General features: G+C 40.7%; 1 protein-coding gene across 1 annotated transcript in view; it reads left to right on the top strand.

Moving 5' to 3' along the window:
* The first annotated feature begins 5,536 nt into the window (after nt 1–5,536).
* flt4 (fms related receptor tyrosine kinase 4) overlaps nt 5,537–21,074 on the top strand; it is a 41,922-nt gene continuing 26,384 nt past the window's right edge. The window contains exon 1 of the mRNA XM_085790133.1: nt 5,537–5,978. Coding sequence (XP_085646259.1) covers nt 5,921–5,978 — 58 coding nt within the window. The 5' untranslated portion in view covers nt 5,537–5,920. The remainder of the gene's footprint in view (nt 5,979–21,074) is intronic.

The raw sequence follows: 21,074 nt of genomic DNA, 5'->3' as shown, positions 1-21,074 counted from the left end.
TTTGAAAATTGCTGTGCACATTATATTACAAAAGTCCATTGTGCTGTAATCATTCTGAAAGGGCTTAATCAGTTTGCAGGAGCAATTGTCAGAAACTCATTTTAAAAAAAACACTGTATTTAACCACTTTAGCTTTAATAAAGCAAAGCTCAGATGCGTGTAATTACACTGCTCAACCAAGTGTCTGTTATAGATGTAGTTGATAGTTGACCTTTAAAAAGATTATCTGATTAATTATCTCATCAAGCTAGACTTTCTGTAGGCTTGCATGTAAAAAGAACATCTTAATCACACTTGAGGTTAATCAGTATTAAGTTTTTTTTTTTGTACTTTTTGCTTTATTTTTATTTTAGATGTTTTCTAATGTCACAGATGGATCTTTATAGCACCTTATGACTTGTGTTGTCATGGTTTGTATCTTATTTTATATACATCGTATGTGCCTGACTTAGAACGTGTGGTATAATGCACTTGAATGTTAAATTGTTAAAGGTGACGGAAGTACTAAAATGCAGTGTATTCACCATTATTGTCATGTCTTTTTCATTTTTCATCATTTCCTGATTAAAAACCCAAACAATCACTGTAAAAAATGCTGATGCAGATAATAAATGAAGTATTTTTTTTCTTTTTTAAATAAACAGTCTTTGATTCTTCTCTGCAGCTGCGACACCGCACACTTCCGTGACCTCACTTGAAATAATCGAGGATGTTATTAAGCATCATCAAAGCAGAGCACGCCACTATGAACGCCGCGCTTGATGGGAATTCAAAGCCATTTAACAAGAGCGACGGCGTAGGGTTGTTGACTCCTCTGCACCTGGACTGGGACTTTTGAATACATGAGCCATCTCCTGACACTTGAACAACAAGAATAGGCGGGTTCTTGGTTATCTTCACAAACACACAAGAGCACTGGCGTCCTGTTTCCTGCTGTCAGGTGAAAGGTCAGATAAACAGAGAGACAGTGGTGATTCCTCCAGGCTGCTCAATGGGCCTCCGGGGCATGCTGAAGCAGGATGCTGCTGCCTCCTCTGCTGATTGGAAAAGTGGCACAATGAATTGCACCACAGGGGGACTCTTGTTCTTCCTGCACAGTGGCTACATGGGTATGGGTGCATAATGACTCGCACATCACACGCCAGTCCCTCAAATTTGGATTAAAATTCCAACTGAATATGGGAAGGGTAAGGGGGCGTAAAAAACAAAACCAAAACTGTACAGTCTATCTGCCACTGATACTGTATCAGGATGTATATTTTGTTGTCTTATGTGCTGAATTATTGTGAAATAAAATTAAAAAACATATAAAAAAAAAAAATTCCAACTGAAATCAGCTCAAGCTACTTGATTGGATAGAACCTCAATATTTAAGATGAAAAGCCTCTATATTTATGTCCAAATATTGCAATGAGAAGTGTTCAGCTCCTTGTTCTTTTCAGAACTGAAACTGTGTTTTCTTATTTGAAAGTAATATTTCATCATACATTGTATTTTGCTGATTTAAATGAGATTAAAAGAGTGCAAGATTAAAGATTTGTGTAGCAGCAAGATGGGCATGACAATTTGTAGCTGTGACAATGAATATTTTAATAAAGGAAAACAATCCCTATGAGTTCTCTGAAACTGTTGTTTCTAGTGATGAACTCAGAAAGAATAACCACCCAACCCTTCAGTTCCTCTCAATTCTAGTGAGATTTCTGCTCCACTTTAGTGTTTTGGTTCATTCACTTGCACCACTCTCATGAGCTTAGCCCAATTTTCAGCAGCAGACAGTTGATTACCAGTGAATAGGCTTCAGTAAACCCATCTGAAAGTTAGCATGCTGTGAATCAAGTCGAGCATTTAGCAGCTAAAGACACAGGGCAGTTTTATCTGGAGTTAGTTAAGAGCAATAATGAGGGGAGATAAGAGAGGGAGAATATAAATAAATAAGTAAAAAAAAAAAACAACAACTTCAAAATTAATATTTTTTCCATGCCTGCTTGATATAGTCAACTTCATAATGTGAAAATATAGCAATGTTGTGATTCCTGCTTTATTGCTCCCAGGTGTCCATGAATCAATGAATGTAGGTTTCAGTTGATAAAGAATATCAGGCTTAAACTCCAGGTAATTGCTGTGTGCTGCCAAAGTTCACCACCAAGATCATTAACTATATGGCTAAAGAGGTGGTGGTAAACAGTTTACATGCAAGCAACTCGCTATTGAGTGACATAGCTGTTGACCTGTAGCAAACATAATCTACAACTGATGGGAAACTTTGGCTAGCACATCAAAATGAAATACAACCCCAATTCAAAAACAGTTGGGATGCTGTGTAAAGTGCAAATAGGAACAGAATGCAATTAATTGCAAATCTCAAACACCAATCATTTATTCTCAACAGAACATGAACCACGCTCTCCCATGTGGGCTACACCCCTGTAGTCTATAATGCAAATATAAAATTCCCTAAATGGTAATAATTTAAATGTTAGATATGAGTGTACATGTAGGGTGTCTACGAGTAGACTTAACTTTATTTATCATCCATTTATTCAACATCATTTTTATTAATTTCCAGCATGTTTTATGCTCTGTTGTGAATAATATATTGCTTTATGAGATTTGCAAATCATCGCATTCTGTTTGTATTCACATTTTACTGTTGTTGTAAAAAGCCATTTTGGCAATGACAGTTGTACCTCAATAGTTTGGCACAGTGCTTTTGTAGCGCTCAGGCCCATGAGTGTGCATGAATGTGAACTTAGGCAGGAGTGCGTAGCCTGCATGCATGCTCCACATCCTTCCTATGATAGTACCCGTGGATCTGTAATGTGTTTCCTGCCCTGAGGATGGGCCGGATAGAGTGCTGGCACTTCAAGGACGGGTCCTTGAGCCCTCAGCTGTCTCTCAGGAGCCGGCAGGATTATAAACCCAAACCTTTTCATCTGACGCAGCAGGGGCCATCGTGCTATCCTGCATGGGGGCTATTGTTTGTTATCACTGTTGTCTGTTCTGCGCGTTTATGTGTGCAATTTATTATCATATTGGCCACTCAAGTGTTTTCAAGCATTTATGACATTATGTGTTTTATATTTGTAATGAGATTTGATAACTCAAGGACAAAGCTTTGTTAGACTATCAGGACGATTTAGTGTGTTTATTTTCCTCTGAAACCGGGGGCGCTGTGGGGCTGACACCAGGGGAACATTTTAATTACAACCATTCAATCACAACATTGTGTTTTAAGGTCAGAGAGGTGGATTGCTGTAAGGGATCTGGGGGGGAAACACATGCCCACAATAACACAAAGTTGATCCTCTGATTCTCTGTTATTCCACAAACTCCTGACATTAGGTTCACTGAGAATAACACACACTCATATTGAGAAAAAATATTTTTTCCTGGTAGGCCTTTTCAACGACTGTTGTTTGATGGGTGGGTGAACAGGCTTGGAGTAGCTCAGAAGGCACCAGTCTAAAGAGTCTGGCGTGAGACAACATTATTACCGCTGTAATGAATTTCCAAGTGGAGATACAGTGTGCTATTGATTTCACAGCACACTCCTGGTGCTGGAAAGCAGGGGTGTCTGGGATTGATTGCTCAGACTTGAACCGGCACGCTGGTCCGTCTGTGGCTCCGTCACAAGTCTTACTGGAGGCCCAGTCGAAGCTGCCGATACTTCGGATAGTTAAAGAATGAAGCACACACCTGTGCTCAGAACTTTGTCTGAGTGTGGGTGCATGCATGTGTATGTGCAATCATCCGAGTGCACACACACCTTGCACCCTCTCTGACTTTTCATTTCTGAGTGTATATGGTACATGAGTTTTCAATTTTCAAAATCCTGCCCTGTAAAATAAAACAGCTCTGATAGCAGCTCACCACGGGCATGTTGTGCTCTTAGTACATGATTTTCATTCACACTCTGAGGGCCCCCTGAGGAGCATGGACACATAGACAGACGTGGGGGCAGGGGGGTGAACAGGACAGAACAAGGATGGAAAAGCTCAGTCTTGTTTTATTTTGGAGGCATCACTACATCTGACCCTTTGAAAAAGTAATTAACAGAGCTATACTCCCAAGCACCTCTGCTCGGCCTGTTGAACATTTAGAAGAATGTGTGTTCTTATAGGCACAAAAAATAACTTTTCTACCTCAAATTAATAGTGAACATTTGACCTGAATAGATAAAATTGCACTGACATCCTGTTGTCAGGGGAGTTGGAGATTAGGTGTATTACTTTGCAGACTAAAGACAGTCGACTCAGTGTAATACTTTCCTCATATTCCTCTAGAGGCTGTGTGTCTTTGCTCTTGACGCGGTATTTGTTCACTTCCTGAGGTGACACAGTTTTTTCCCTGTGATGGCTTTTGAAAATCTCCTGATGGTATTAGGATTACCTGCTGGGCCATTTGGACATCAGGAGGCATTTAAATGGCTCAAAACCCCCATGAAATAAAAATCAATATCAAACAATTTTGCACTGATGCAACTAATAGAAATTCCACAGCTCATATACAGCATCAGAAATTCTCACATTATTAAGTTCATAGAGGCCTCATTTCACTTTGTATTATCCTTTATTTTCCCACATTTCTTATTAAAAGTGCTAGAATATTTCCCCTTTTTCTAGTATATGCTGAAATATTAATGTTTCAGTGTAGTAGTAGAAAGTAATTTGAAAAGGATTTTAATCTTTTTTTTAAAAAAGTAATAAAAGGAATCTTTAATCCTAAATTTAACCCTACTTTTTGACTTGTTCAGCAGCTGAACAGTTGTGGCATTCTTTCAGAAATACAATTCAAACATTGTTCTGCTGGTTCATCCAACACTGTTGCACAAGTGGCCACAAATGCATTGCACTTGCTCCTTTGCTTTCATCTTGTGTCCTGTTCATCCAAACCTGCTCTGTGGGGTTTAGCCTGGAGTCTGTGCTGCTATTCCATCTTGTAGTTTTTTTTTTGCTTCTAATGTTTTGGGCTTTAGGCTGAATCCCCAGCCAGCTAGTCTGTCTTCCTTTGTTACTTGCCTGTTGTTTCCCATTCTGACAGCAGCACTACACTCGGTGGTGTCCTAATGATGCATCAGCCGGCGGTACACAGCTTCTTCCAACACTACCTTTGTACCTACACACAGAGGATTTAGGCAATCTGCAAGAGTTGGGTATACTTGGACAAATTGGTTTTATTAACTTTCAAGGCTTCATTAACGTCTGTTGTAAAGCAAATAGCCAATTGCCTAATCCATGAAAAGCTTCTGCAAAAAATTTGAGGTGTTTCTTTTTTCCCCTCTGCTTTGAGAATGTAAGGCCTATAGTCATTCAGTGGACTTAGGCTGCAGTACTTTGAATAAAACTGAAAAATAGTAGTGTTGTAGTATTTCAGTAAACTGGTACACAGTAATGTTGTTCGTCTATTGGTCTTAGAGGCTAGGGAAAACACGAATGGGATCTTGCAGGAAGGAAATTTGTCGTGGATGTTAGGAGGACCCCCCTAGTGGCCCCCACCGCCGCCCCCCTTTTCACACACTGACACTAACACCCACCAACACACGCACACACACACACACACCCCTCCAGATCCAGCTTGTTTTATGAAGTGGATGGATGGGTGTGCATGCGCTCCGGTCACGAGCAGAGGAAAGGGAAATCATTGTAAATCCCATTGAGCGCCGCATGCACCCTTTTGACAAAATAGACGTTTTTTTCCCTGTTCCTCAGCATTTCGCCCCCGTCCTCCCTGTGTGCACAGAACAGACAGCCATCGATTGACCGACATTTACCTGGGTGTTTTCCCCCCATCCGCGGACATTCATTCAAAGCACCTCTCTCCACTGTCTCCACCGGAGTTTAAACTTAACATAAATATATTTTTTCAAAACATCTGATACATCGCTCAAGCTTTTTTGCACTTCTGGACCGGAGATCTGGAAATGAAGACAGATTTCACGTTTTTCTGTCGGACTTGGATTGGAATAGCATATGCCTCAGGTGAGGAGACTTTTACAGTGAGTGTGAAAGTTTTGAGCGCACAGCTTTTTTCTATGAAGGGAGAGGTCGAGCTTACTGTTTGCACTGACTTAAAGTAAATAATTGATCTGAGCTTTTATATTTAGAGGCTCAAAGTTTTATTCGTGTTAAGCTGAGGGCTTAAACCGAAGATGGGTGGATCCTGAACTTTGACTTTTTTTTAGAATTTGATGTGCTTGTTTTAAAATGTTTTATTGGGTTTGGGATATTGTATATGGAGTCACAGGAGTGCCATAAAACTGAATAAATCCACAAGAAAGTTAAAAGAGTTCAACATTTTTCCCTGTTGCTTTTGCTTTTGGGGTCAGATACTAAGGTTTGTGCCTTCCACCAATTCCTCTGTATCATCTTCTTATTCTGCCATGGGAGTCTATAAGTCCCTTAAACCACATGGTAAAACGTTTTGGCTTACCTACAGAGGACACTGCCTTGATACTTTCCATCAAGTTAAATGTCATCTAGTGCCACCAAAAATGTTTTAGGTGTTTTCATACATAAATTTAGAATCCTATGTCCAATCTTCAAAAAGGTACCATTGGTGGGATCGAGTTAAATTCACGGTGGTATCAGTTTCCATACTGAATTCTGTGTTGCCATTTTGGATTTTCCCCCATATTCAAGAGTTTTTTTTTCTTCATTCTGTATCTCAATCAAAATTGGTTTTAGACAATAATATTCAAAACCTCACAAGTCACATTGATTGGTTTGGACATCCTAACCCTCACAAATCAATTGGATTTTTATTTTTCTAAGGTGCTTGTTTGTCAAAGCCAATCAATATTGTAGGCCTATGTAAGAAAAGCTAACTGAGTACATGGGCTAAGGGCCCCAATCAGAGTGAGACACGATAAATCTGGTGCCATTTGACCCCTAGGGAAAGAAAATTTGCACTTTGCTTATAATTGCTTGATTGTTTTTCTGTAAGTCTAAAGCCTAACCCTCTAAAGTTAAAACTTTGAGACATCGTGACTTGTAAGATCAACCCAATTGATGTGATGCAATTTGCGATTCATAAACAATTTTCTCCTTCCTTTGCCCATTCTTATTTCCCCCCTCTTGGTTTTATTATTCATTGAAGGGCCAAGATGTGAATCGACTGGCTTTGGGTGAGCTCTCCATCTGCTTTGGCAGGTGCTTTTTTGACAGGTGTGTAGGGAAGTAGATATGGACTGTGCATGCTGAATCTGAATGTGGCAGCGGTCTGAATCTGGGGGGGAGGAAAGGATATAGAAAAATATCTGTTATTGTGTGCATTGCCATGTTCTGGTGATCTGCATGTTTATTTCAAAGCCACTGAATGAAGCTGCCGACAGGCTGGATGCCTGAAGTTCATCAAGAACTTCCACAGTCCATTTGAGGCTTTAGGTGGCCAAGGATCATAAGACTGCACCATGTCTAGTAGTCAGCACAGAGCTTTGCCCAAGACTCTCCATGTCATCTTCAACCAGCTTTAAAAAAAGGTCCAGTTCAGTTTACTTTCTCCACAAACTGATCACATGCTAAAAGAACTTGTTGAACCCCTTTACTTAAATTTTCCAGTATTTTTCCCCACCCAATTCAAACTTCATCCACATTTACCTCATGTTGTCCGTGTTAAACACTCCAGCCAAAGCAGTACTCATGAGTGCAGGAAGTGACCACTCAGCCTGACCAGGAAAGCCCGCCTAATGCCACTTCATTGGCAGCTCTGCCCTTCAAATAATGGCAAAAATAATAGTGGAAAGCCATTTATTTTATCATTTCATTCCTTTATGTTTTCCTTAGGCTATATTTCTAAATCCTTTAATATGCTAATTTATTATTTTGTTTTTCTGTTGACATATGTTTTTTCTCCCATTATGTGATTTATGAGTTATTACAAAACTCACAGATACTTTAGCTTCTTGTAAATCCCTTGTGTTTGCAGTGACAAGCATACATTTCATTTACAGCTTTGAATAGAGCTAAACACAACATCCATAATTCATAACTTACTGAAAGTTGGGACTGAATTAGTAACCCAGTGAGAGTCTGTATGAAAGCAGATAGGCACTAGGGGGAGGCATGCTGTTGTTGTGTTTAATGAAAATGCTGTTGTTAATTGATGATGCTTGACTCAGAAAGGTCTGTTTTTGCTATGTTGAGTTTGAGTGGCTTTACATCGCAGTGCATTTAGGTCTATGTAGGTCATAACTTCAGTGGGTGGGAGGAGAGCTGACTCATCTAGACTGGACATGTGACATGAGGAGAATAGAGAGGAGGTGGTGGGGTGGGGTAGGGGATTGTTATTTAATTTCTCTAAACCAAAGGTGAATTTGAATGCCACCCTCACTTAGTACTGGATCTCTGGGTTATTAGTAATATGGCAAACTAAATAATGTAAAGCACATTGTTTCTTTGACAGAAGCCATGCAGATCAGCTATATGGCTGAGGTCATTTGCAGTTTTGCTCAGCGACTGGATGTGTTTGTATGAGCTCATGTCTGATTGGTGCTGAACAGCTGCTCATAAGGAACAGGGGATATGTTTTACCATATGGCCACGCCACCCAAATCATAACTCTGGGGTGGAGGGATGGCTCTCGCTTCTTTCATAAATATCTCTGAGCTGTGCTGGGTGGGTCCCATACATTCAGAGGAACAGATGAACAGATGAGGTTTTTTTTCAGAGAGTAGAGGGGGCTAATGGCATCATAAGATCCATTTCAGGGGAATCACTCCTCTCAGTAACAGTAAACATTATCGAGCCCCTGTGATGATAGATTTTTTAATCCATGACAAATGGTGTTTTTTGAAAACTGAGTCTGAGAGCTCTCCTCTCTTTTCACCTGGCCGTATGTCCTCTGGAGGCTTTATTCAAACTTTTGCACAACCCAAAACAATGAGAAAACTAAAATGAAATACACAGAAGACTTTCTCATTTACCCACAATGTGTATCTTGGAATGGTAAATCTCTGTCAGTACTGTGATCACACAAATCTAATGTGCACCACAAGGGTCTGTGCGATGTTATCTGTCGAACTCCCGCTTTTCTTGGTTGATGCTGAAAACACGAAGCAGAAACGGAGGGAGAGAGAAACACTGGCTTCATATTGGAGACACACTTTTTCCAATTACAGCTTCACGGTAGCTATAGATGTACCTGTGAGACTAACAGCCGCATTAACGCAGGGAGCTGAGAGAAGGGTGAGTGTTTGTAAGAGATAAAAGCTTAGTTTAAAAATGTTGTTAGGACATTTAAACCATTAAATTACTTCTAATTTTTCTTCAGTCTGAAGGGTTTCTAGCCTCTAAAAATGTCTCTCAATAAAATACAAATGTGTGGCATTAAAGTGACACTTGTCATTTGGAGACTGATGCAAGTGTGATGAGCACTGTGGCTTCACATCATTCATCTCAGAGGGGTTGACTGAGGGAGAGTGGATCGTAGACCTGTCTGTCCAGAAGTCATTGCTCTTATGGAGATCCAAGATTTCACCCTAAGCCATTTTCTACCATCTTCCTGTCATGCTCTGTCTCTGGTTTGAATTATGGTGTTCCCAAAACATTTACTACACAGCTACAGAATTTCAGTCTTGTTTAAAAAAGACCTGTTGGCCCAGCTTCTCTGGTATAGGATACAATTGATCTGAATTGTGAATCACTGATTGATTCATCACCTCTTAATTTTCTTGTTTTTGCAAGTCAGAGAAGCAACACATAAAAGCCATGAATCCCTTTTTTTCTCTCTCTCTAAAGCTGAGCTCTATGATCTTTGGATTACCCTAGGTCTTGGGTGAATAATGTTGATATTGCTTTTAGCAGAGTGTTTTCTGTACGCATACCTTTGCTTGATCAGATCATCCCAGAAATCTGACTCTCAACTTTGGGTATTATTCTTGTCGTCCACTTATAGAGGTTGAGTTGTTTTAGCCAACAATAGCCCCCTATCCTCGGTGCTGATCTCAGGATTCAACCTCAGGACTCCGAGGAGCAGACCCTTGGTGTCTGTCCTTGAGTATCTTGTTCTATCAGCTGGAGAGCAGTTCGGATGAGAGAGAGGAATGCTGCTGCTGCTGCTGCTGCTCCGTGTGGGAAGCTCTCTGCAGTAAAGTCCAAATAAATAGGGAGCCCGGTGCCTCACTCATCACTGGCATGGAGTAGTGAGGCCCCATGGGCATTGCAATGTCTGGTCACTCACTTTCTCATCATGCTAAAGAACCGTCACTCCAAATATGGCGAGAGCTGAGAGATAAGCTCTTTCAACACCAGGAATCTGTGGCAGACGCCAAATATGTGTCAAAAGTTGGTGTTAGATAGTTGATGAAAACCATCTGTGGGATTTTTGTTTTTAGATTTATGACCCCTACATGTTTTCTGTGCCCAGTTCTGGGTCACACTTGCAGCATGGCTCTATACATAGTAGCCTAGTGTAAAGCGGTTGGTTTACCACTTCGGTCCATAGTGAAATATCCCAATAACCACTGGCTGGGTTGCAGTTCAATTTTTACTTGTGTTTATGATCCCAAGGGTTTTGAATCCACCACTCCTGTGGTCCGTGGACTTCTCTTCTACATATTTGGCTCTTATAGTTAAATATTCTTGATGGCTATCAGATAAATTGGAAATTGATGTTTTGCCATGAAATGAGGTAGAGCCCTCAGAATGAATTGTAACTTGATTACTTAATTTTCTTGTATGACTTCTATGCCTGACCTGTAAAATGAATGATTTTCCCATCTCCTTGCTAACATTATACCTGAGAGGATGTAAGCATGCAGACGTTAGCAGTTAGCGGCGCCTACGTAGCCAAAAAAGAGCTGCTTGTTTCTGTAGATTTTTGCTGCAGTGTTTGATTTTTTATTTTTTTTTTCAACTGTGGACATTCATTTCTTTGAGATACGAAAACCCATTAGTGCACTTTTCAAACTATCTGAAGTTATTTATCATTCACAGCTGTATCTTGTGTCCATGATAGCATGTTGGCATGCTAACATCAGCATGTAGTTCAGATTGCCTAAGTACAGGTTCAGACTCTTGGTTTTGCCAGGAAAATATATAAATTGAAAGGCAAAGGTGTTTACAGCTGTTCCAACTACAATCACTCTCTTCAGAGAGAATGTGTCATTTGAATATGGGGATACGGATGCTGATAGTCATAGTGTAGACCTGCACATTTTCACATGTGAGTATTTGTAAGAATAAAACAGAAACCTGAGAAAGGCTGAAACAATGTGAAATGGGTGTGATTGTCAGAATGTTGATTTCGGAAAGTTACAGAAACCGTTTCACACAAACCTCCCCCTCAGTTCTGATGTTGTAAAAGTGTAGGAGAAGGGAGGTTTAGAGCTGCTCATCCACCCAACAAACAATCCTGATGAATCACGCTGGCAGCTTTAGTCCTGCTACAAAGGCAGACCTCTCTAAATGGTCCTTTCAGTGCTTGACCCCACATCACCAGGAAAAGTAGCCATTTGTGCAATTATTGCCCTCCCATTCTAACACAGAACAGCTTCTCAGTCCTTTTAGAGTCCATAAAACTGTTGTGTTTCATTGTCGCTGACTTTATAAAAGTGTCCATTCACAGTCATCCTTTCATAGTTATTATCAGTGTTCTTACTGTGCAAATGAAATGTTAGGCACAGCATACTCCCCTTTTTCCTCCAACAATGCACATATTTCTTTTTCTTCGCCCTTTAAATGTACTCCTATTGTTGGAATAATTACCATGCAGAGGAGGTATAACATATTGATTTTCTTTTCTTTCTTTTTTTAATCTCTTTCTCTGTCCTTTCCATCAAGTTCATGTAGACCTGAGTTTCATATGTTGCAGTCAGCAGAGCACAAAGACAGGAATTCATTTTATTCCCTCTCTCATCCAAGCTTCACTGAGGACTTGAACTGTGACTCTCTGAGTGATTTAACCCGCCCATGAAATGGCAAGAGTGTGCGCAATTAAAAATATAAGTGCTTCTATCTGTGAGATAGAATAAATTATATATTGCTGCTACTGTTAATTGAGACCAAAATGATCTCAAATGATTACAGCAACAGTTTTCTGCTCAGCTTCAATCTTTGCAAGGAACTACAATTTAATTTAAAAGATGGATGTATCACCAAAGTAAAGTGGTTTTTAAATCCCAGCTACAAACACATGTCTTGGTTGACATGCTAATGTGAGGCTAATTATGTGATCCAGCAACTGTAGCAGCCAGTGAAAAGACATTTATTGTAAGCAGTAGCACTGCAGTGCTGAGGAAAATGGCATTATGGCATCTCTTGCCTTTATTGGTTGATCACTCTACATGGTGTGAATGGCTGTAACTGGATCCTGGGACACGGTGGCTGTTGCGGAGATATTACAGCACACCAAAGAGCCTGCGTTGCTTAGAAACAAGCATCAGTTAGAGCACTTATCAGATTAATGAGAGCCACCATCACTATTACGCTCAAATCGCTGCTCAGTGTCAGCAGGCTGTGTGTTGAAAGTCCATGTTGGTCACCCATACTTCTTTTCCTGCCATTGGTGGTTGGCTTCATGGGAAAGAGTTCAGTGGCAAAATACTGCGGAAATTGCTTCCCTCCCTTTAGGCATCCACCACCTTAATTGTTGACCCTGCACTCCACACTTTGACCTTGTTTTCTACAGCAGCTGCCCCAGTGATTTAGCTCACTGTGACATCTGACATGGCAGCAGAGACTTGTTTATGACCCGAATCTTCAGGAATTAGGTAACAAGCACAGTAATGGGGCTGCTCAAAGTCTGGCCTCTGAGCGGTCGCAGCAGGAGGTTTAGGAGCGTGCAAAACCATCAGAGGAGGCCTGGACTGCATGTGCTAATCTTTGGCACTTGCTTGAACTCCAAAAGATGCTTTAGATGTTTCCCAACAGAAAATGTCATCACCATGAGCTGGGACAAAGCATTAGCTGAGCTACGCTCAGTTCCTTTCTCAGCAGGGGAAATCATTTCTCATTGATAAAAATGATGACATGCAAGAACTGGTTGCCACAGAGGAAGCACTTGAGTTGTCCGGTGTGCCTATGAGGCAGGTACAGGAAGATTTTGTCAGGGACAGAGGGTGTAAAACATAGGAAACAGGCCCAGATGGCTTGTTGCTGCATCCTTAATTTTGCACCCCTCCTCTGGCAGGATGTTGGAAAAGGCCTAACTCCTCCACAAGTGGAGAGGACAGGGATGTCATCCTCCTCTGTATTAACAATGAAATCAAAGCCATGGCTGCCAGTCAGTCCGCCGCCTGGCTTTGGCCCGGCCTTGTCTCCAGATGACAGAGGAAGCGGAATTTATTTGTTTCGGAGAGAGAGGGGGAGAGGGAGTATATTGTAGCCTGAGGCCGGCTGACTCCACATCCAGAGATCAGGTCTGCACCGTGGCCTGCCTGGCCTCCTGTCACTCGCCGGACATACAGGGTGTTTCTATTTCAGAGAGCTTCAGCCCTGGACCTTTACCAACTACTGTGACACTGAAAAAACGGTGTGGATGTACTGTCACCTACATGTTACTCTCTGACCTTAAAACCTACAAAGAAAAAACAAAAAAACTTGCAGTGCAGTTATTACTTTTGCTGTCTCATTCAAGTCCTTACCCTTTGAGTGTCAGCCGAAGGGGAGTCAGCTCTATACAGTATACAAATTGATTCAAATTGTTCATACCAGGCACAATTGGCAGTCGTATTTTTGAAAGACTCCCAGGTCGCATCCTTTTTGCCAAACTGAGATGCTGAAAAAAGATTTATTTGTTTACTTAAGCCTCCTCTTTTCCCGTTCCCGTCACATGACTGACAAAACTACAGAGGAGCGAGGAAACACTAAGAGCAACATCTCCTTCACTGTCCATGAAAAAGGGAAGTGGGAGAAGCGTGAACATGATTTAAAAAAAAAAACAGGAAATTTGCATGCAATGAAAAACATTTTGTCGCTTTTCACACGGGCTTCAATGCAGACTGTGACGTACCTACGGGGAGACGAGCTCTCATCTTCGCGTGTACCTTTGATGCACTCAACTCTTGTCTTCCTTGTATCTGTCTGCTTGTCAGAGGAGCTTTACATTTTTAACTGGCTTAGGGTGCAGTCTTCCCTGTGTGTGTGTGTGTGTGTGTGTGTGTGTGTGTGTGTGTGTGTGTGTGTGTGTGTGTGTGTGTGTGTGTGTGTGTGTATGTATGCGATTTATCTATACACACCAGGTGTTCACCACCATAGTCTGGGAAGTCCAGTTTCAGTGCTCTGACTGTTACAAAGCCACCACTATGTATGAGTCATAATGAGAGCTCGGCTAAGGATCAGATGAGCACACATGCACAGAGGCATTTAAGTTGGTAAAATGTGTTCTGTGTTCTGTGTTCACCACTTGGTTCAGCAATTCTACATTTCATTTTGCCACAACCCTTCTCAACAAAAGTGCAGTATAATGCATTGGAATTGAAACTATCATTGAAATTGTGACTGAAGAGCTACTTTAGTTGTTGGAAATGTTCATTATTGCCACTTTTCAGCAGGAGAAAGAGAAAGCCTGCATGTCTAGACATCAATATGACAGCAGAAGTGGAAAGAAGTGATTCGAGATGCATATTTACTTGATTTATGTATTTCTAGTGCAATTTTTAAAGAGTGGGCTGCAATATTTTTTAGCAGTTTTCCTTTTTATTACTTTGTAGGAGGTTCGCCTTATTTTGCTAGGGTACAACAGAGAATCAGACAGGAAATGTGAGGGCAGAAAAAGACTGGGTGACGTGAAGAAGATGTCCCTGGCTGGATTCAAATTACAGTGTGCATGTTTTTTTTTAGTTTTAATATGAAACCTAAGTATAACAGGAAACCAGCTTCATTTTGCATTATGCATATGTTTTGCAGGACTGTCCAAAATTATATCAGGTGCAGTGCTATGCATTTCTTGAATAATACACAGGACTAAGTTTTTGCAAAACTCTCTGAGCAGTCCTCTGCACCTCTTGGTATTCTGACTCTTCAAACCTAAGTAGAGAAACCACTGAAGATGTTCCTCTGGCATGCTGTTTACCCATTTCAATTGACAAGTAGCCAGTGGCTCATCTTTCCTTTCCATCAACCGGGTATGTGGAGCTGACACATCAAAGTGCAGCCTGACGCACAAACAGGCACAATTGTCAGAGAAAAGTTCTGACTCCTGCCACTTGGCTCACACATATACTGTATATATGTACCGGTATGTATGTACATCTAACACCTATATCATGACAGAAGAATGCAAGACAAAAAAAAGACACAAAGAACAGCTGTGTGAAGCCATATGCAGTCGTATCTACGTATACAATCACATAGTCAGCATGCCTGAGAACACAATAAACCAAAGTTGTTTCATTATCTCACCCTTATTTGAATTACTTTTTATCTACAGCAGCATTTATCATTTCCTCTCTTTTATTGCTGTTTTAAGCAAATACCCGCCTGAAGAGTTGTTCTAGGCCACTCAAACCCTCATGTTTGCTTGGCACATCCAGCTGGAGCTGGTGCAGGATATACACACACACGGCTCCCACAGTGAGAATGGCTTTTCACAACAACAGAGAAATCACATTTCTCAATGTCAACTTTGCACAAGGACATGTTCAGTGAGCTGTTTCTCTAAGAACAAACCATAGCAAATGACTCGCAGTGAAGAACTCTTTGCTGAATCTTCAGTAATTGTTGAGTTATATTATTTGTGACAATCCCCAGTGATCAGTGTCTCCGATTTTGTGAACACAACGAGCTGAACACAAGGTTGTAGAAGTTTATTGGAATCACTGTCATTGCAAGCACTTAAAACAGAGAAAACTGGCTACAACTTTAATTCTTCACTGTCAGAGATACAGTAGTTAATGCAGCTCTTATATGTCTAAAAGATTTTCCACCTCTAACCTTGTGTGTTCATATACCCCGTGTTATAACATGATAACAGAAGGAGTAAATCAGCTTTGGATATACTTAGTTTTATTCTTTGTTGGCTAAAAGTGAAGTTGCTTTTTGTTGGTGGAAGCTAATCACCCAGAGCTCCTGCTTATCTCTGCACCACCAGCTGGAATGCATGGGAAAAGAAGGAACCAAGCTCAAATATTTTTTTGGCTTGATGCCCCGTGTTCACATTTGTAAGGTGGTTCTCCACGAGCCAATCACCATGCAAAGGATTTTTTTTTTTTTAAACCTGGCAATCATTCTGAGCAAACAGATGTTGATCGGTCAGATGTTCCTGGCTACAGAAAATGATCAACAATAGTATTTGTTTTGTATCTTTTAAACTCATTTTCTAGAAATCACATAGTATACTTTGTACCTTTATGCTGTGTTTTAAACTGTTACAAAAAAAAAATCAAGTAGCAGACTTTGTGCTACTGACTTCTAATCTACAATCATCAACTCTGCATTATTATTTTTTCACATTCACGTTGTCATTATGAGTTAAAGCAGTGTGCACTTTCCATATCAATTTCCACTTACTACTGCATTGCAATCCATGGTAATGTACCACTTAGAAAAAATGAATGCAGAGAAGCTGTGATGAATGAATCAATTCAAATCTCAAGAGTTAAATAATGTCTTGATTTCCATGTCTCATGGAGATGAATTGAAACTAGTGGCTGTGTGGTAATAAATGAAAGAAAATCAAGTTGAGCTGAAACACTTCGCAGTGCACTCACATCATCATTGCACCGGGCATTTTCGGTTTGAAGCTGCAGTCTCACCGTCTCCTTAACCAAAGTTCACAGCTGCAGCTCTGCTTACTCACTCTCCGACATAACAGTCTGTCCTCTCTCCTCCAGCTGATACTGCTGTTCAAGAACAAAGCATGCTGCACAATGAATGTAGACTGTTAACCTTTTTTAACTTCACCATTTAATGAGTAATAAGATAAATGAGGTAACTGAGTGATAGCAGTCATAACAATCTGTCATGAAATGCAGCATGAAAGGTCACAGCAGGAAAATGTGTTTATTATCAGGACAAGATATGTTATCAGCCATGAAGTTGTATGAACTGATGTGTTTGGTTTTCTTTGGCATTCGCTACACATAGCTGTACATTAGGGCAATGTGTGTTTTTAATTATACTTGACAGAACGCAAACACTTGCTAATGGGATTATATATTTTCTCAAACCCTTTGTGTAGCTGATGGGCTGTCAAGCCTCCATATCTGGTGTCTCACAGTTTGGAAACACAGCGTATACATTATACAGCACATCCATATGGAAGATATTGACATCTGGCACCGAGCATTTTCAACATTGTGAATCACGGGAGAATGAACTTGAAGCTCCTGGGGCATCAAGGCCAAAAGTCGCCTACAGCATGCAGGGTTTAGAACTGCCCTCTTCCCACCTCTCATCAATCTGTTGTGTCCAAACAGCCGAGACGTCGGTGGCTGTTTTGGCCCGTAGCCATGTGTGCAGCCCAGCCCTGCACGCAGTAAGTCATGATATTGCAGCGCCTCCCTCAGCAGTTATCAGAGAGCCACTTCACATGACAAGTGATGTATAGGAGAGATCCAAAGTCTCAACAAATAATGTGGCACACATTAGCCTCACACTCACCCTGGAAACAGGCCGTGTCGGGAGTACCGAGCTCCGAGTACAACCACATATTTGTTATGAATTGTATCAGTTTGAATGATCTGTGAAATGTTCTGCTTGACTTCAAAGAGCTCTTAGCTTGACTCTGTGTGGGAGTACTGCCTTCTTTGCCCTCTGGTGAATGATACTCTTGCTGCGCTGTGATAGACACATCAGTCAATCTCACATTGGCGCATTTCAAATAAACCAAAGCTAGAGGTTTTCCTTTTATAGTAAATATAACGTATCCATGCTTCCCTCCTAAATACACCTCAACAAACATCTCGACGTCTTGTCTCTCAAGCGATGCCAGTCAGTTGTGACATTTGAAAAAGATTCACAATTTGCGTTCTGTCACAGTGTGCAATCTCTCAACAGATTGTGAGGGAAGCATCCATCACTGAGTCTCAGCTACAGTTTGGATTTAGCTCAGAGCTCATCACTCAGTCTGTACATCTGCCAGAGAGAAAAATTGTGTCAGCACACGCCAGACTGTACTCTGGATTTGGGGACATTTTTTTTCTCCCCTATTTCTCCTCAGAGATATTTGGCACTGTGTAGATCCTGTGTCCTTGTTAAATTCATAACTCAACTCAAATAATTCTTGATGTCATGAATTTTTATTTGTATGAAAATAGAAAAAACTTGTATCTGTGGTGGTGCGTATTGCTTTCTGCCACAGTGTCTGATTTGATACTATCGCTGGAGGGAGCCAAAGTTAGTCATTTTTTAATCCTAAATTACAAAACCAAACCATTTTCCATTCATTTAACAACAAATGCACGTTTTAAGTTCTACCAGAGGAAGTTTTCTTTTTAACAAAGAAGGCTTTTTGTTCTGTCACACGTGGATAAGATTTTGGAAATGTGTTTCTCTTCATTCATCTGTCACTTCTGTGTCCTGACTCCCAAACGCTGCATTGTGTTCAACAAGCAGTTGCTACCTTTGCCTACCAAAACAACATGCTGATAGAAGCTAAAACTCTCTGTAAGGTTGACAACATCAGTGAGCCACCTATGTTACAACATGTAAATATTGATTAGTGCAGCTTTAATGTTGTCAAAAAATATTTCTATGCTAAATCTACCTGTTTTGGTTTACATTTGAATGTTCGTCTGTAGCCAGAGTGAAACACCCTGGTCTGTCGTCCATAGTGAGCACATGAGAGACTGAAATCTGAAATCTTGGGAAGCCGTGGGAGGTCCAGGACTCATCTGTCTGTTTTTCTCAGATACTGAACTTATATTCAAGGAGATGCACTCTCTTGCCCTCCAACCTTAGCATGTGTGAAGGAAAACTGTTATTCCTAAAATAGTGAAGATGTGAGCTGAGTCCTGACAAGGAAATGGCTTTTAGGGGTCGGTTGGAGGCCGTAATTGGCCCTTGTGTATGTTTTTCAGACACATCCCGCTGTTTGCCTTCACAACATTTAAGGTGAGAGGACAAAGCTGTGTTGTGCTGTATTGTGGCTGGGTGGTGATGGGACTGACACTGGTGGCAGGTTCACATCTGAGCTGAGACAATATGTTGGGAAAACTTGGCTTCTCCTCTGGGGAAGAGTTAAGGTATAAAGGAAGGAATACCCTGCTGTGAGCCAAACTGGGAATGTCTAAAGTACTGCCATCACTTCCCACTTTAGCCCCTCAAGTTTGTTTTGTCAGTACCACAAGCTGTTCTATTGTACATTCATTTAAGTGTTGTTTTTTTTTTAGCTTTTATGAGGTTTTCAATGAGGTACCTACATCTCTTTTAATATTCTCACAAAAACAGAGGCAGATGGCCATTAATGGTTTTGTCTCAACTGTGATCCCTGCAGCAGAGATCATCAAAGATATTGTGAATGTGAATATGAATGATAATTATTATTTTACTGAAAGAAAACAGGAAGGTCAATATCAGCAATAATAAAACACAGGAATTGTTCAGCATTTACAATACGACCCTTGCACCCTTGCATATGTAGGCTACTGTGAATGTGAAGCTATAGCTCAGAGACAGTTAGCATTGCAAAGCACAAAGACTGGAAACAGGAATGTACAAAGTGAGCAATCACGTTGTTTCCGTGACTGTAATAAACAAAAAATATATTTTTTAAAGTGTTCATTGGTGAGCAGGCTGACTCTGTTCATGGCCTCCAGACAGAGCAAGGCCAGCTGTCTCCATGTTTGCAGTCTATGTGCTAAGCAAAGCTAACTGCCTGCTGTATGGAGACAAATTTTAATATTTCTCAAAATGTCAAATTATTTTTGATAACCCTAACTTTAACATAGAATTGACAGTAAAAAGCTGATAGAAAATTCTTAATTTGTATAAAATCTGAACAATATTAATGACAACAAAACCCAAATGTCAAAAGTGCACAAAGGGGATTTCATTCATGAGAAGGATGACAATTCAGTGGAAAAGTGTCCTTGACTATTGTCATGCCAGTGTGTAAAAAAGTTCAGCTATATTAATCCACACCCCCGCTTTTCCATGAAATCAACTTTAATAGTTTCCTCTCTTGCTTTGCAGGGTGTTTAACGTCATCCTGGGTAAAGTAGGAAATCTCTAAGTCGAGCACAAAGGACAAGGACAAGTTTATTTGAGGCCTTTTGATGTTGCAGGGTAGAAGTTTATTGTGATAATAACTGTCACTTCAGTGTAGTCAAGGCTGACCCTTCAGAGTTGAAGGTATCTTTGAGTTGAGTTTCTGTCTTTTTCCTGCATCGGAGGGAGCCCGGGGCAGGTCGATCACTCTCCTTCCACTGGGACCAACATTTACTGTAAACATGATTAACAAAAATATTTACATAAGAATAACTGGACTCTATTGTACGCCATGGGCAGCAGGATGTGTTGGTGGAATGGGGTTTGTGTACAAGAATTGCTTGGGGCAGTGTTTAGCTAAGTTGTTAGAGCACTTGGCCCATGTGTTGAGGCTATAGTCTTCACTGCAGGCGGCCCTGGTTCGAATCCCACGTTGAGCGGCCCTGTCCTATCAATCCCCCCCTCTCTGCCTCCCCATTTCATGTATTTCTCAACTGTCCTATCAAATAAAGGCATGAAAAGCCAAAAAATATACTTAAAAAAAAAGAAAAAGAATTGCAGCTGTCCAGAGCTCTGGGTTTTGTTTGGCGGTAGGTCATGACTGACCGTTATGAAATGGTTCTTTCTGCTGGTGTTAATTTCTGTCTGTATAGAGTGTACTTCATGCTTGAGGTTGTGTGAGTCACTAATATTAATGTACATCTGATGCTCTGTTGCACATGCACATGCCTCCTGACCCCAAGCACTTCTCTTTGTCCGTATTCGTTAATAGTATGCAAAGTATTAAACGTTATCTGTCAGGTCTTTGAGTTGCTGCTGTTTGTCCTTGAATATGTATCCTGTTTTGTGTATTCTGTTGGGAATTGTAAAGCACATTAAATACTGGACACGTACTGTGATTGCTTTCAACGATGAAAAATGGTTATTGTTTGTTGTTTTTATAAATGCAAAGAAAGTCTCTACGCCCTCGTAACACAACACCCCCGGTTT

This window comes from Trachurus japonicus, chromosome 10 (genome assembly GCF_045865225.1).
Source record: "Trachurus japonicus isolate A0001 chromosome 10, Traja_1.0".
In the NCBI taxonomy this organism is placed as follows: Eukaryota; Metazoa; Chordata; class Actinopteri; order Carangiformes; family Carangidae; genus Trachurus; species Trachurus japonicus.
This window is presented reverse-complemented; position numbering and strand designations above follow the sequence as displayed.